The 16,064-nt window shown below is 37.3% G+C and overlaps 3 protein-coding genes across 5 annotated transcripts in view; 1 reads left to right on the top strand and 2 right to left on the bottom strand.

Moving 5' to 3' along the window:
- Positions 1–2,760, bottom strand: part of smpd3 (sphingomyelin phosphodiesterase 3) — a 34,184-nt gene extending 31,424 nt beyond the window's left edge. Inside the window, exon 1 of the mRNA XM_057329870.1 lies at positions 2,648–2,760. The gene's annotated coding sequence lies outside the window, so the exon portion shown is untranslated. The remainder of the gene's footprint in view (positions 1–2,647) is intronic.
- Positions 2,761–2,895: 135 nt separating this feature from the next.
- Positions 2,896–13,281, top strand: si:dkeyp-50b9.1 (uncharacterized). Of its 3 annotated transcripts, none has more exons than XM_057329875.1 (14): positions 2,896–3,056; positions 3,689–3,821; positions 6,033–6,168; positions 6,261–6,459; positions 7,109–7,159; positions 7,996–8,160; positions 10,507–10,591; positions 11,024–11,148; positions 11,275–11,336; positions 11,405–11,471; positions 11,661–11,745; positions 11,879–11,954; positions 12,025–12,093; positions 12,969–13,281. In XM_057329875.1, the coding sequence occupies exons 2-14, from the start codon at positions 3,699–3,701 to the stop codon at positions 13,082–13,084; spliced, it is 1,359 nt and encodes a 452-aa protein (XP_057185858.1). In that variant the 5' UTR covers positions 2,896–3,056; positions 3,689–3,698; the 3' UTR covers positions 13,085–13,281. The 3 variants fall into 3 exon arrangements, with proteins under 3 accessions (XP_057185858.1, XP_057185857.1, XP_057185859.1); XM_057329874.1 differs by lacking the exon at positions 2,896–3,056 and adding an exon at positions 3,338–3,447; XM_057329876.1 differs by lacking the exons at positions 2,896–3,056; positions 11,405–11,471; positions 11,661–11,745; positions 11,879–11,954 and adding an exon at positions 3,338–3,447.
- A 75-nt stretch (positions 13,282–13,356) lies between these two features.
- On the bottom strand, positions 13,357–15,834 carry LOC130551876 (olfactomedin-like). Its single transcript, XM_057329872.1, has 5 exons — positions 15,244–15,834; positions 14,986–15,144; positions 14,608–14,817; positions 14,384–14,516; positions 13,357–14,280 (listed from the first exon to the last, which is right to left on the bottom strand). The coding sequence occupies exons 1-5, from the start codon at positions 15,307–15,309 to the stop codon at positions 13,469–13,471; spliced, it is 1,380 nt and encodes a 459-aa protein (XP_057185855.1). The 5' UTR covers positions 15,310–15,834; the 3' UTR covers positions 13,357–13,468.
- Positions 15,835–16,064: the final 230 nt, after the last annotated feature.

The following is a 16,064-nucleotide window of genomic DNA, read 5'->3' on the forward strand; positions in this document are numbered from 1 at the left end:
CAAAATGAAAATTCTGTCATCATTTACTCACCCTCTTGTCATTTCAAACCTGTATGACTTTCTTTCTTCCGCAGAACACAAAAGATGATATTTTGAATAAAGTTGGTGACCGAACAGCGCCGGCACGCATTCACTTCTATTGTATAGACACAAAACCAATGCAAGTGAATGGGTGCCGGTTAACAACATTCTTCAAAATATCTTCTTTTGTGTTCTGCAGAAGAAAGTCATACAGCTTTGAAATGACTAGAGGTGTGATGACAGAATTTTTATTTTTGGGTGAACTATAACACAAAGGGCAGCGATACAACCTAAACAAAAGATCGTACAAGAGAGTTACAGCAGCAACCGAGGTTTGAGGCACAGTTCATTTCCCTGTCCTTTTTCTTGTCATTACTATTCTCTACTGTGTTGACTTTTAGTAAAAAAATATTTTTCCTCTGAGGTCCCTCTCTGCTGGTAACTATAATGGAGGTAATGCAGGTTTTAATATCATCATAAAGATGTGTGGTTTCCATAGTGTACACAGAACCAGCAACCTCATAAAAAACGGCACAGCAAATGTTGTTCAGACAAAATTGAAGTGCGTCTCTCAGCCTTCATGTATTTGTAAATATATTGGTCCACTACATTTCCATGTGCAAACATTGCTTTAGCCCCTTGCAGCGGGAGAAAACAAGCAGTGCAGAATACAGTCACTGTGCCCTGCGTGTCATTCAATACTCAACAGCATCCTTGAAATTCAGCACAGTTCTGAATGAACCTGAACAAACTGTCCAAAACACAAATACACACAATCTGATGCCTTGTGCTGTACCTGCCCTATATCTGGCCTGAAACACCCATAGTGCAACATCTGTTGACCTGTTCCAAAACTAAAGACCCAAAAATAGACTGTCACGTCACTATCGCACTACCCTGCTGCTACATGGGATTATGTTTGACAGATTTTTAGGCATTTCCATTTAAGGCTGAGATTTAACAGTGGAGCTAAACTGAATTTTAGACAATGTCTTCATCTACGGTTTTCTTTCCTGTGGTGATCTATAGGAAATACGCATACACTGTACCACTAAGTGCTAGTAATCAATACTTTCTGTCCATTTTTCTAGAGGAGAAAGACTGTATTTCATAAATGTCTAGATCTCATTTTGCAAACTTTTAGCAGTAGCGTAGATGGCCCCAATTCTTTTAGACACGGACTAAGAGTCCATTCCTGATTTAATGGACTCTTTAAGATTCATCCAGTATATAGAAAGAATAGATTTATGTTGTAGCTTCCATCTCAGACAGATTAAATGTATCATACTTTTCAGCTCTTAAGAAGCATATTACAAGCTGCTCTCAGCTGTTCCTCTAATGGCATCAGCATAATTACTAAAGGGCTATCCGAGCATTTCTTGATGGCCATTTTGGCACGCCGACTAGACTTTGACATGTGTTGTGATTTTTTCGCCATTGTCTAACATTCAAATGTGCCTTTGCCTTAATAAAGAAACCTCAGCATATTCGGCGAGGAAACAACCTGCTGTGTTAGATTATCACTGCCTCATTTCTAACTTCAAAACCAGTGACCACATTACCTCGCCCACTGTCGTGACTTGGATTACTGCCTGTCTTGTGAGGCTCTCCAAGGAAAAGTGGCCTTCTATAAATCTGAAAGTAACATGGAGGTTTATTTGCTAAGCCACAGCTATCGATCAATAATGAAGTTTAGGAAAAACTGGACCAGCCACAGAGTTTCCTGCTTGGGTAAAAGCATCACGGATGTGGCAGTAATTAACATCTAATTCAATTTGTAAACACACAGGTTGGAAAATGGGACGCCGCGTTAACACGTATCCGCCGTTGAGGCGCCTGGAACAGCCCCAATCAGTCACGTGATCTATTTATTATTGAAAATCTATAAGATCGTGACTTTATTGACAACAGTAGCATGTGCTATTAATTCATTACGTAACGTTACCTGGCGGTAGAAATATCTTTTTGTATTTTAGTGACTGGTTGTGTCAAAAAAGTACTGTAGAAGAAACACTAACTCCTGCCACACCTACACCCATGGCTTAAACTAACTAGTACACTACACTAATCCATCCAGACCAGTATACTACAACCGATTTCTCAATACTAAGCTATTTTGCAAGAGAAATCCTGAAAGAAATATATGCAAAAGATACACTGAGTTAAGCTGCAAATGATTTCATTTTACGGCAGCGCATCTCTGGTTGACTCGAGAAATTGTGGATCTCCTTTCATTTCTATTAGGCACATACATATCACGGAAAATAAGATGTTTCTTTTTCACGCGAGCGGGCGCACGGGCGCAGAAACACCTGGGTTGAAAATCTCATCTAACGCAACCTCGCGCATGCAAATGTAATTCAAATCGCTCCCTTTCTATAGTGAAAGCAGTGCTCTAAAGCCAGAGGGGGTGCGTTTTTGTGAAACAATCAATAAACAATGTTAAAAACCAGTTTAACAGTTATATTGAGCAAACCCTTTCAGTTATGTCGTGCAAGTCTCACAAAGACGCGTGCTCGGTGATGTCTATACACTCAGGCGGACCCTTCCTCCCCAAGCTCCCCATTCAGCTCCATCTCTAACTTTTCAGTTTCAACCAGGCGGGCTGCATATTTTCAATACTCACAATCCAGGAGATCAGAGTTTCTAACAGGTGAATGTCTCGTTTTTCGCAATTTCCTTGAGAGATATCCTCGCTCGTGCTCCTCCTCGCCTCTTTCTGCTGACGACGACGCCGAGATTCTTTCCAGCACCAGTCCGCTTTGAACAGCTCCACTGACGTCAGTCCCGCGAACCCAACCAACGCCACGCCTTTCAGATAACGACAGTCTTCAATCTGCCGAGCTGGAAGAGACCCCACCCAACGAGCTACGATACAACATTCAAAACCGATGAATGCCAAGTCTGTGTGGCAGGTGCCATACCCTAACTGCCTTGTCAATGCTGAAGAATTGTTTAATGATCGGACCAGTTTTGAATACTAGTACACAAAAGAAACGATGGTTCGTTATTTCGCCCCAGAAATACGGGAACACGTAAGCATTAGCTTTTCAACATTTATAGACTCAGGGAACACAAATCACACCCTTAGCCAATCAAAACACATGTTTTTGATAACACTTTAAAACAAACTTCATAAAGAGCACTAACACTTACCTTCACAATAAACATAGTTTTCCCTTTACTTTTTTTGAATAGTGGTTTTCGCAATCATATTATTCTGTCGTAAAATTCTCTGTTGAGCCGCATTCATTAAAAATGCCGTGGTGAAATCGTTTTGGTGGACTTCAAATCCCAGAAGACACTGCGACCGATTTCCGTTTCTAATGTTACCATAGCTACACTCGCCGTTCAAAAACCGTACACAAACACTGCCAAGTTTGTGAAGGAAGGTGCCTGTCAACGGTTTTCAAGCAGGCATTCTAGGTATTTAGCTGACTATTAAGGTTAAAAGTGACTATAAAGTTTGAACTATAAAGTGCAAACTGAACACAAATTGAGGCCTGCCTTAGTGTTTGGTTTAATCTGCATACCAACTGGTTATGGTTCGGCCTGAGCGTATAAAGGTTTTTATTACGACGAGACAAAGTCTCTCAATAATAGTAATGTTTCCAATGCAATTAATTCATATTAATCATGTTGTGTATGTGTACTGTCTTTTTTTCAGCTGACGAACGATGGCGGGATGTGTGGTTCGCCTCCATGAGGTGTCCTTTGGGAGTGATTTAAGCGTTCAGCCCATCATAATCAACTTCCGCCAGCTCTTCCAAACCAGAGATGCTCCTGCGATCCTGCCAATGGTTCATTTACCATTCTTTCCTTATATATAATGATATAATATATATTTATTTTATATCACATAAAAGAGTATGACTAAAACATAATGCAGCATGCTCCAGCAGAAACAACATAAACAAACGTTATGTGGCCCAAACTTAACTTCCGGTAGACTTCAGCAAAGAATTCAGGGCTCAACGCTAAAGATTTTTTCTACTGGCCCAGTCGGGCAAGTGATTCCAATTTTTACTGGCCCTGCCAAAATTTTAACTGGCCCCACCACAAAAAAAAGCATTAAATAATATCTAGTTATTTGTTTGTTGGTTTTTTTACCTATGTAATCTTGATAAATAAGGGTATGATACCATAAATACTATTAGCCTATAACTCAAAATTTAAACTATTGTTGAAGACAACTAATCAGTAAGTATATCAAATAAGATTTAATAAGTTATTTTATCAAATAAGATCAAAGTATGTGCAATAGCACAGATAAATGTAATAAAGCAAACATACAAATAATCAGTGCATTTCAGGTGTTTTAGGTTGGTCTAATAACAGTATGTATCAGGTACAGAAATTAAATAATGTAAATACTTTATAGTCTTCACTGTATTAAATATAATATGGATTTAACCTTACTAAAGTTATAATTTAATCAGTGAAGAGAAGTGAGTGTTTTTTGTCTACGTTCTTTGTTGTTTGATGAACAAAACTGATACGTTTATTATGCTGCTGCCCCTTTAAGAGAAGCACGGATTTAATATAATGTAACACACGCGTTTTGTTACCTTTAGACATCATTGATTACTTTTTACAAGCATACTTGGTAATAATGGCATTTTGGCATAATTTTCTGTCGATATGTCAGATTAAGATTAAGAAGACGTGAAAGAAACCTCAATTCAGTATTTTGCGCGTTGTCTGATGCGGCATTCCGGCTGCGCGCATATCTCAAACAGCACGTGCGAACCGAATCCAGTCCTCTTTTGCATCTTCTTGGGTATATTTAAATAGGCAAGTCTTAAAAACGTACGAAATATAATTTATAATGAACAACATGATCATTATAAATATACTTTATTATCATAAAAATACCTGATGAGGCTTGAGTAACAGTGATAAAAAACATCATTTCCTAGATTCTAGAACGTGTTATGGTCTTTTTCTGCAGTGCGTATTTGGAGTTTCCGCACGAGAGCGCCCTCTGGCTTTCGGATGCAGCAGCATTTTCCCGTACGTCACTCAAAAGCTGTGCATAAATCACGTGATATTTATCGTCGGTTTATCGTGACAGCCCTAAATTAAATGATTGTCATTAGTATATAAATAATATACATTTTATATTTTATAAACTATTCCTTAAGAATTCCAGATAGATATAACCGGGCATTTTAAGTTAAATGTACTGTACTGTAATGGAGTCTTAATAAGGGAATGTGTATACTCAGCTTCTTTAGATAACTTTTTTGGACTTGGTATGTAATGGCAAGTACCCAACTGTAGTTAATTAGGGCCTGAAAGCATAATGTGGGATGAGATGGGGAAGATTCTAAGCAAAACAAACATTGCTGCAGATAATGTAAACATCACAAGCCATTTGCTGTCTGTTCCCTTGCTCTCGTATCTTTGGGTGCTGCTATTTTGCCTTTGGAAATGACAAATAACTCTTTGCTGTAGTTAATCTAAAAAACATTGAAGGATGCTATGACTGAAGGGCGTAAGTAATAATATATAAAACAAAAGTTTATAATGCTCACTAAATGCGCAAAGTTGCCTCGCACACCCGTGCACTTCCACTCACTAATTCATTTTAATATCTTTCCATCTCACTCAATTTTATTATCTTGCTTGCTTTCTCCTCATTGATGTTTATTGATTATTGAAAGGCATATTGCACTTCCTTTTAACGTATTAACACTGTGCTTTTAAAATACGTCTTGCCTTGTATTGCTCTCCCCCTCTTTTTCCACGAAATATGAAATTGTAGGGCATGCGTGATCGTAAATGTACGTCAGGTTTCAACTTCCCGTTCTATTTATGCAGGAACTCCCTGTCTTAAATCTTAAATGTATTTTTTTCCAGTGCTGCCTAGCCAGGGCGGTATACATAAACGATAGAATTAGGGGGATGGGAGCCTTACTATAACTTGTGTATTATGCTTCATACATGATACATGTCTACATGATAGCTCCAAATTTGTTTGTTCAGAGATGTTTCTCTTGGTCTTGAAGATAAAAAACGAAGATGTTTTGCGGACTGTGGTGGCTTTGCTGGACGCATCTCTGCCTGATATTGGGCCCAGTGATATCCACGAAACAGTACATTGGCATGGGATACACACCCTTATTTTGGCACGGGACCATGCAGGTACATCATGCACCTTATTCAGCAATATACCATCATTTTGTATTAATGCTAACCCAAGGCTTTGTTATGCTGTATCTTGATCTTTCTCTAAGATGTTTTGGCGGAGTATAGTGGAAAAAGACCCAAGACCAAAGGAAGATCTTTGTGGCCGGCATCCTGTAAAACCACAGAGATAGCAGATTCCATACATAACCTGCTCACTGACCTGTACAGTGATTCTGAAGACAGCCAAAAAGAAGAAGATTCAGAGGAGAGCTTAGAGACATCCTCAGCAGAAGACAGAGAATACAGGTATCATAAAAAATACTTTCATTTTGTTCCGGATACACTTTACATACTAACATGTAAAGATACAAAATATTTAAGGTTTAATTCAAAATCGACATGGGCGGCCTTATTAGATTCATCATTTGGGCTGTCGGGTCAGATTTTGCAGGCAATGATGTTTTGACTTCAGTTTAAAGGGATACTCCACCCAAAAATGAAAATTCTGTCATGAATTACTCACACTCTAGTTGTTTTAAGCCTTTCTAAATGTATTTATCCTGTTGAACACAAAGAAAGATATTTGGAAAAATGTTAGCCACTCACATTTCTGGGACACCATTGACTACCATAGTAGGAAAAATAAAAAGTCAGAGGTGCCCCAGAACTGTTTGCTTTCCTAAACGTCTCATTTTGTGTTCAACTGAACAAAGAAAATGATGCAATAGTTTTTCCTACTATGGTAGTCAATGATGTCCCAGAAATGTCAGTTGTTAACATTTTTCCAAATATCTTACTCTGTGTTCATCAGAACAAAGAAATGTATACAGGTTTGGAACAACTTGTGGGTGTGTAAATGATGACAGAATTTTCATTTTTGGGTGGAGTGTCCCTTTAATTTAAAGTAAAAAATAAATAACTCTGCAAGTAACTTGCCATTTTATATTCCGAACAGAGATGGAGATACAGAAGATGTGGAGAGAGTCGGGAACGAAGATATAGAGGGGTAAGTTTAAGAATCTGTAACCGAGTTAATACATAAAAACACAAACCAACACATTCTCACTTGAGTAAGGTTATCCTATTTCTTCTGTAATCTGAAACTGAAATATTGGTATGGTACGACCCTGATGGGAGTTCTGATATAAGCGGAAATCCATATTATGGATATGACCTGTATGATTAAATCTGTCGGAGATAATCTACTTGGATCACAACAAAGCAGAAAGTCAATTAAGTACATTTGTGATGTGGCTAGAATGAATATATTATTAAAAGAAAAGAAAAGGCGGAATCATAAAGCCATCATCACTGGAGATATGAATAGATATGGGTAGGTGCGCCACTAATGGGATCATTTTATAATGGCTCGAGACCATTTAAACATCTTTTGCATTGTGGTTTGCACAGGGTTTTGATTATTAATGAGGGGAATATAGACAGGAGTCTGCAAAAATATATTTAATAGAGATTAATTGGTTTTCTACCCTGGCACCAGATTATGTTTTGTCAGGTTTCCTGTTTAGCTCTACCCCTCCCTCCCAAAGTCACCCTTAACGCAGACATCAACCTGACCGTATTACGGTCAATTACAATGACAAATGCTGTCGTACTGTATGTGTTATGTACAGTTTTCACTTCATTTTATTATGGTCGGTTGCTGTGACAATGCTAGTGCATGGTTGCTGTTGCAACTAAGCTATATTTAAAAACATATTTAAAAATCATAATTTTAAAATGCTGAGAGAGCCTTGGCCTAGTGGTTCCTGTATTCTGGCTTCTCTCTCTCAGTGTGTTAGACAGTATATGTATACGCACAAGGCTGTTCTCTGTTCTTTGTAGGTGGTCTTGGGATCAGTTCCAAGGAGGGCTACAGGAGTTTGTGGAAGAAGTGAGGAATAGGAGAGAGAGAAGGAAATTGGAAGGGGAGGAAAAAGAAATGCCAGCATCTGCTATAGGACCTGAATCTCTGATCGTGGCTGCCGCTTGCTATGACTTCAAGACACTGTGAGTATGCAATAGGCTGATTCAATCAAACAGCTGGGAAGAGACATTTAATATTATTTTGTGAAACAGAACACTAATAGTTTAAAAGAAAGATACTTTTCCTCTCCATGTATCAAATAGCATCATCTGGTCATGTTAAAGGGATAGTTCCCCCAAAAAGGCATCATGTACTTACCCTGTTATCATCTCAAACCTACAGTATATTAATTTCTTTGTTATGCTAAACACAAAGGAAGATATTTGGAAGAACGTCAGTAACCAAACAGATCTTATCCGTCATTGACTCCCATAGGAAAGTCAATGGGGGGTGAGATCTGTTTGGTTACTCACGTACTTCCAAATATCTTCCTTTGTGTTTAGCAGAGGAAAGAAATGTATACAGGTTTGGAACAACCTGAGGGTGAGTAAATGATGACAGGATTTTCATTTTTGGGTGAACTATCCCTTTAATATGGCAGATACTGTACAACTCATATGGCCAAGACTGTTGTTTTTTTCTATCCACTTTGTTTATCATTTTTGTCCTCTTCAATTAAAAGATTCCTTTACATATGCACGTTGATGCTAAATCATTTTGTATCTGAGAGCCAAAAGCCAAAGCGTGCTCAGCTGTAAGAACAAACTCCTCACTGTGCTCCTGTAGCCTCAGTCAGCACTTTAGCACTTGAGTGGATTCCATCCAGGATTTCTAAAAAGACTTTATTTATATCATCAAACTGAAACAAGCCTTGTCATTATATCATCCCACTGAAGGCTGTTGCTCCACCCTTACTCTATTTCCAGTACAGGGGGAGCTGGAGACTGCAGAATCCTGCCCTGCCCTTCTGGCCATGGTGTGTTATTACCAGTCAATGAGAGACTATGGTTTCCTTTCTCTCTTTCACTCCATAGTTGTGCCGATGACTTCCACATGGCCTGTGGTTTAGTTTTAACCTTACATGTCTGCCATACACACACACACGCCCATAGTATAACATGGAAACTCACATTGAGACAGTAAATGGGTTGTTTTTTTAATTAAAAAAAACAAACAGTGGAGCTCTAGGAGGTAAATAGATTAAGGAATATTAATTGTGACTCTGTCTGTGAAAACCAGGATAGAGTCTTATAATTTATGAGATTTATGAATCAAATTTTAATTTCAACCATTAATTTCACTATGATTTTAATTTTTGACATGACCATACTCATTCAATATTAAAGATATTAAGGTTATATTTTCACGCAATGTCCATCACATTATGTAGAATGATTTTATATAGAAAAAGTAAATCACAAAAAAAACAAAGCTGCTTCAACTTGCAATGTATTTTATTAAAGCTACAATCTGTAGCTTTTTTAGGTTAAGAATTTACAAAACACTTATTTAGCAAGTACATAAAAATGGTCAGGTACAGTTTCGCTGTAAAAGGGGCAAAAGCTTATAGTCTTATAAAATAATACAAATGTTTTAAGGTGGTTATATTTTTCACCTCTTATGCATTTGGCATACGGTTTGGAATCTTTTCCCACTTTAAGATGAATCCAAATCTACGTTTCTGGGGTGCCAGACTGTTCCTGTCATCTATTTTTCCATCATCTAAATTTAGTTTTCCTTTAAAGTTATAAAAATATACATGGATTACACAGTCCGCAGCAAAGTACAAGTGTTTCCTGGAAAAGAATTGGGGATGTTGCTAGCACCAAAGCTGAGCTACAGAAACACACTATACATGCTGTATAAGCACGAGAGCTATAATGTACAACATAATGGACTACATAAAACATTAAGAGCCCACATACAGAATAAAACAATGAACACAGCTAATGTGCTGTAAGTGTTTATGTAATAAGAAAAACTGTAGCAGGAGTTGGTGTAATGACGATAAAGATAAGGAGATCTTTTAAAGGAACAGTTGACCCAAAAATGAAAATTCTGTCACCATTTACTCACCCTCGAGATGTTCCAAATCTGTATAAATTTCTTTGTTCTGATGAACACAGAGAAAGATATTTGGAAGAATGCTTGTAACCAAACAGTTCCTTTGCCACCATTGTAGGAAAAACACAAACAGCTTTTTTAATTTCTTTGTTCTGTCAATAGAAGATATTTTGAAGAATGTAGGAAAGCAAACAGTTCTGGGGCATTTTTGATACCATTGTAATTTTCCTACTATGGTAGTCAATGGTGGCCAAGAACTGTTTGGTAACAAGCATTCTAACAAAAATCTTTCTCTGTGTTCATCACAACAAAAAAATGTATACAGATTTGGAACAACTCGAGGGTGAGTTAATGATGACAGAATTTTAATTTTTGGGTGAACTGTCCCTTTAAGAGGACTGTTGTTTTTCTCTTTCTGATTGTAGGTCTACAGACAGAGTGCTTCAACTTTCTCTTCTGGCTGTTAGGAAACGCTTCTGGAATCTAGGCTTTGGCAGCTACATCATGATGGTAAACACACACATAAAGCCTTCCTATGTCTGCACAATTTTAGGCAAATGTCGCTAATACTTGCATATTTAAAATTATGAAAACAGTGTTGTGTAGCTATGGTTTTATTTTACAGGTTACTCGCCCTCAGTCACCATTCACTTTTAATGTATAAAAAAATTGACATTTTTTTAAACTTCTTGTGTTCCACTTATAAAATAAAATTTACAGGCACAACCTGAGAGCCAGTTAATGGCAAATGATTTTTTTTGTAGAAACTATTCCTTCAATAATATGGCCTACTTGTGTACACTGCCCTCTATTGTTTGCATGCAATACTGCGGTTTTATTTCTAAACAAATCAAATTTTCTCAGAACATATATGATCTTATGCTTACAGTATGTACACAGTATGTATCCGTGGGTGTGTGTTTGTTTAATGGACTGTTTCAGCTTTTAAAGCATCAGTCTGTGGTGGGAAAGTATGACGCGCTTGTGGTCCACGCTAGCAGCAATGCAGTAGGTTTCTTCAAACGGCACGAGCTCACCGACGACATCGTCCTCAACGAAAAGTTCAAGTAACAATACAATGCTGTCGCACAAATGTTTTCATTTAAATCTACATTTTTTGCCCATTACGATGCTGTAACGTATGATTCATGAAGGGAATTAGATACAAGCTAATGTAATGTTTTATTAAATAGTGAGCTGAAAGAAGATTGGATCAACAGTATTCTGATGAGCTACCTGCCACCATTTACAACAGGTGAGACGGGCACACGCACGTTTATATACTAATCGCTTAATATATTCATTATGCACTTTCCACGGCAGATTTAGAGATGAGAAATCCTACTTACTCCCCACATTTTGAAAAGCTGGAGATGGATCTTGATATAGTGTGAGTTAAGCTTCACATACTTACCGAGATTTGTCAAATTCACATGATGCCATACTAAGGATGGTGGTTGCCAGGGTGTTGCTATGCTGCCTTGAGTTACCCTAACAATAGTCTCAGCAAGCATCACTAATAAGTAAAATGGAGCTGTAAAATGTACAAGCGCTCTTTTTTATTTTTCGTTTGGATTAGACGGGAGCAAGCTCTCTCTGTCTATCAGCAACAGATGATTTGTGTGACCAGACTGATCAAAGAGGTCAAGACCTTGCACACACAGGTGATATTAGATTTGACATAACATGCGACGGTCTTTTAAATTCAGTGATGATTTAAATGCATTATAAACACAGATCCTCAGTATTCATTTACCGTGCTTGTTTTGTGTGTGTTTGGTGGCTTCTTGCTTCTAGCTTTACAATCAACGTGAAGAAGTGAGACGCCTTAATTCCAAGTTAGAGCATGAAAGACGAGCTCGGCGTAAAATTGGTACGTTCGCTTTCATTCATTTTAATTGATGACGAGTTTAATGTTTTCATTCTCGTGTTTATTTCTCCAGAGCACAAGTTCTTGTTGTACAAGCTAAAGAACGCAGAACAACTGCTAGACAACATTGTGTCGGATTCAGGTGAGTGTGATTTTGTTTATCAAATACTGTAAGGGGGTGTTTCAAAGTATCATATGTGATGGACCGAGTGCAGAAATGCTCATAAGATCCTTTGCTTGTCAGACAGACTCAGCGACCATGATGTCCCTTTAAAGCACCTGACTAATAACAGGCTGAAACTGACCTTTGCTTATGATCCCAATTATAAAAGCTTTTTGTCTTCTAGCTTGGACTCACGGAGCCAGCCAGCTGAGTTATTATAATGAGTCATATGAGTCACGCTAGTTCTGCCTCAACGGAGGCATAGAAGCCCATAAGATCTATACCGTCTATAAAAACAGGAGCCAAGAGAGGTGTTATAATGAGTGCACTAAATTCACTCTTCAAAGAGGTTCACCTAACCACTTGCTCCAGTCAAACTAAGCTGACATTTATTAAAGCAGTAAGCTGTATGAGTAACCATGTGTTACAATTATTTTACTAGGGTTAAGAATTGGAATTTTTTCATTTCATTTTTATTTGTAAATGGCTTATATAGTAAAATCAAATGTAAATAAATCTATATATGTGCATATACAGTAGGCTATTTTATTACATGGCTTATTTTATTATGCATATTTAATCATTATTAGGGGTATCAAATGATTAATCGTGATTAATCGTATGTTGAATAAAAGTTTGCGTTTACATGTCTGTACATTTATAAATGTAATTTAAATTGTTGCTAAATATAAATAAGTACATGTACCAAAATATTTACATGTATGTGTATGTGTTTATCTTTATGAATACAAAAACAAAATAAATATTCACAGAACACAGACATGTATTATGTAAACAAAAACATGTCAACAGATGGTTTGTTGCAGATGTTGTGTTGTCTATGTGCTTTCCAGATGTTCAGGCAATTGTTAACCAGGAGGATTCCAGTCCAGGAGAACCAGAACAAGAAGAGCAGGCAGATGAATTATCTATCCAAACACCAGAGGGCGATGGATGCGGGATGCAGTAAAAAAACCGCTTTATTTTACTCTAAAAATGCTCTTGTGATGATAAACATAGCATTTCATCTACATTTATTTATTTATTAACTTTTAGAAAATTAATTTAGTAATGTTTCAAATGGGTTAGCTGTTTTAGAAGTCTAACTGGTTAAATAAGTCTAATATTGAATTATATTAAGAATGATATATTTTAAACTTGGAGTTTGCATAAAGTGTTAGCAAAAATGAATTTTTAGTATTTTTCATTATTATCACATTTTATGGGCATATTTGTTGATTCTCCAAGTCTGACAATAATAAAGCTTTCCAGAAATAAACCCGGTTTACATTTAAAACAACACACTTTATCACACCCAAGCAGTTTTTATTGAGCATCTGCGTATAAAAAGCTCTCAGAAAAAGGTGTCATATGCTAACAGATAGGCATCATTATACAGGTATAGTTTCTGGTCGGCAGGGTTGTAGTTCAGGTTGGCTATTCCCGCTGCGACTTTCTCAAAAGGCACAGAAAGAGTGTTGATCTCCTGACCAGTGAGTGTGTCGAAGGCATAAAATACCTCCTCTTGGTAAGTATTAACATAGCGTGTGGCATACAAGACCCCGCACACCATAAAAGTGCTCGTGACAGACCTCTTAAACAGATGTGTCTTCCAGGTATGTGTGATGTTGAGCTCCACCGGGTCCAAGCGACTCAACACAATGTTGCCGTGGTTCTCGTCTGTGGCGTATATCACCCACACAGCGTCTTGATCTGCTTCCAGATCGATGTCTGTCCAATCACGACAGCTGTAGTAGCAGAACGGAAACTTATTATCGATGCCAGCACCATCGAGATTTATACGCTTGGTCGTCTTTGTTGTAATATTGAAGCTGCAAATCTCAGCTTTGCTGTAGCATTGGTAAAACACAGTGTTGTCGTACAGTATAGTGCCAGAGCCCTGGACGGCGTTCTTGTCGCTGTAAGATGCTGCAATCGGTTCGTCTTTGTAGTTTTTGTTGCCCATGAAATCTTCATAGGAATTGTAAATTCGGATTGTGTTGCCATGCTTGTGTCCACTGACTAGACAATGCTCCCAGTAGAGCTGCTTGCTGGTCAAACTGGCATCTTGCCCCCAAGCACCAGAGATATATGACTTACTGACGGAATTAAGCTTGGTGACAATTGGAGAGCTTATGTTGGTCATGATACGCTGATGACAAGAGCCTGCAGGTGACACAATGTTTTAAAGTCATGGACTGGGTTGATTAACCTCAGTATGTTCTCATAAAAATAATGCATTTTCTTTCAAAGTCAGAAATGTACTTACTTCTAAAATCATTTGCTATGGTTCGACTGGTCTGCACACGATTGTTCAGATTGCGTAACCTCTTCTTCATCGTCTCTAGGTTGAAGGTGTCGTCTTTGTACATCTTTTCGACATCGCTCTTTGCTTGACTCAGCTGAGAAGAAAACAGACATTTTGTTTCTTAAATCTTTATCACATGCACCATTTATTTACATTCTATGGATAGTTCCACTTCTGTAATCTACCTCATCTAACAAGTTTTGTGCTTTTTGGGGGTTGTGAATGTACGTTTCTCTGATGGCAAGATGGATTTTTTGGAGTTCTTGGTTCAGCTGTTGCAGGTGAAGTGCGTTGTACAGTCCACTTGTTTGAAGGTACTCAAATCGCTTGAGACGGGCTGTGAGGTTTTTAAGAGTGGCTTTCATCTTCGGCAGGTCTACATTTTGTGTCGAGACCTGGAAATCGCCACAAAAGTGTTTTTATTAACAGTTTCTACAGATAGATAGATAGATAGATAGATAGATAGATAGATAGATAGATAGATAGATAGATAGATAGATAGATAGATAGATAGATAGATAGATAGATAGATAGATAGATAGATAGATAGATAGATAGTTAACCTTGTTGTGAAACTCATCCAGGTTGTTCTCACAGGTTTGAACCTGTGTTGTGACTTCTAGGAAGCGTGCAGCGGGGAACGTCCAGATAGAGCTGTTTATTTTACACACGCAGGAATCATCTTTCAGTTGACCTGGAACTTTCTGAGCCTGACCAGTCACCTTAGTGAACACAATCACACACATTTAGACTGAAGCATACATAATTTAGTGAATCGGTTGTAAAAATCTGTGTGCCAGAACACAAAAATAAACACTTACGATGACTGTGAGAAGCAGCAGGTACAGAAACATGATGACCAAATGAACCGAGAAACTAAAAGACATGCTTTAAACGTGCATAAAAACCACAAAGATGTTGCAACGTTAGATACAGTATGCAAATTCTTGTTAAGGAGGATGTGAAAATTGCACGAATGTGGCATTTTAAAACATTGAGGAAGATATTCAGTTGAGAAATGAAGGAAAATACACAGTGAACCTGCAGTTACCCAGCAAAGTTTGAAGCTATAGCAAACGTTTACAACCCCAGGTCATGAACATGCTTATTATAGCAACAACATTGATTAAACCCAACACAAAACATGATTACATTAAATTGATATGTTTTAATTCATGCTCAATGTGAATTCATCGGAATTGGTTACAATCACAAAAACAGTCAAATTTTTCCTCATATGGACAAAACTGCAACCAATTAATTAGGAATAAATGTATACAGTGTATACATAATATTTCAAGATGTGTCATCAACATGATATTGAAATGATACTTAATTTCTACCTGATATAATCGTCAAACTTATATTCAATTTTTTTGCCACCCAAAATTGTTAATTGACTTCAAATTGTTTTGCTATGAAGACTGTATTTACTGTCTACTGTATTTAAAAAATATATATAGGACCAATAACACTGAAAAAAAATCCACTTAAAAACTTGAGTTAAAAAGCTTCTTTGAATTTTTAAGTTCAATCAAATTAGCTTTTAAAATATTTTGAAGTGGCTTAAAAAATCTAGTTGTATTTTACAACACATTTTTAAAGTCAATTTGATATAATTTAATAAGTTAAATGGACTCTT

This window comes from Triplophysa rosa, linkage group LG3 (genome assembly GCF_024868665.1).
Source record: "Triplophysa rosa linkage group LG3, Trosa_1v2, whole genome shotgun sequence".
NCBI classification, from domain to species: domain Eukaryota; kingdom Metazoa; phylum Chordata; class Actinopteri; order Cypriniformes; family Nemacheilidae; genus Triplophysa; species Triplophysa rosa.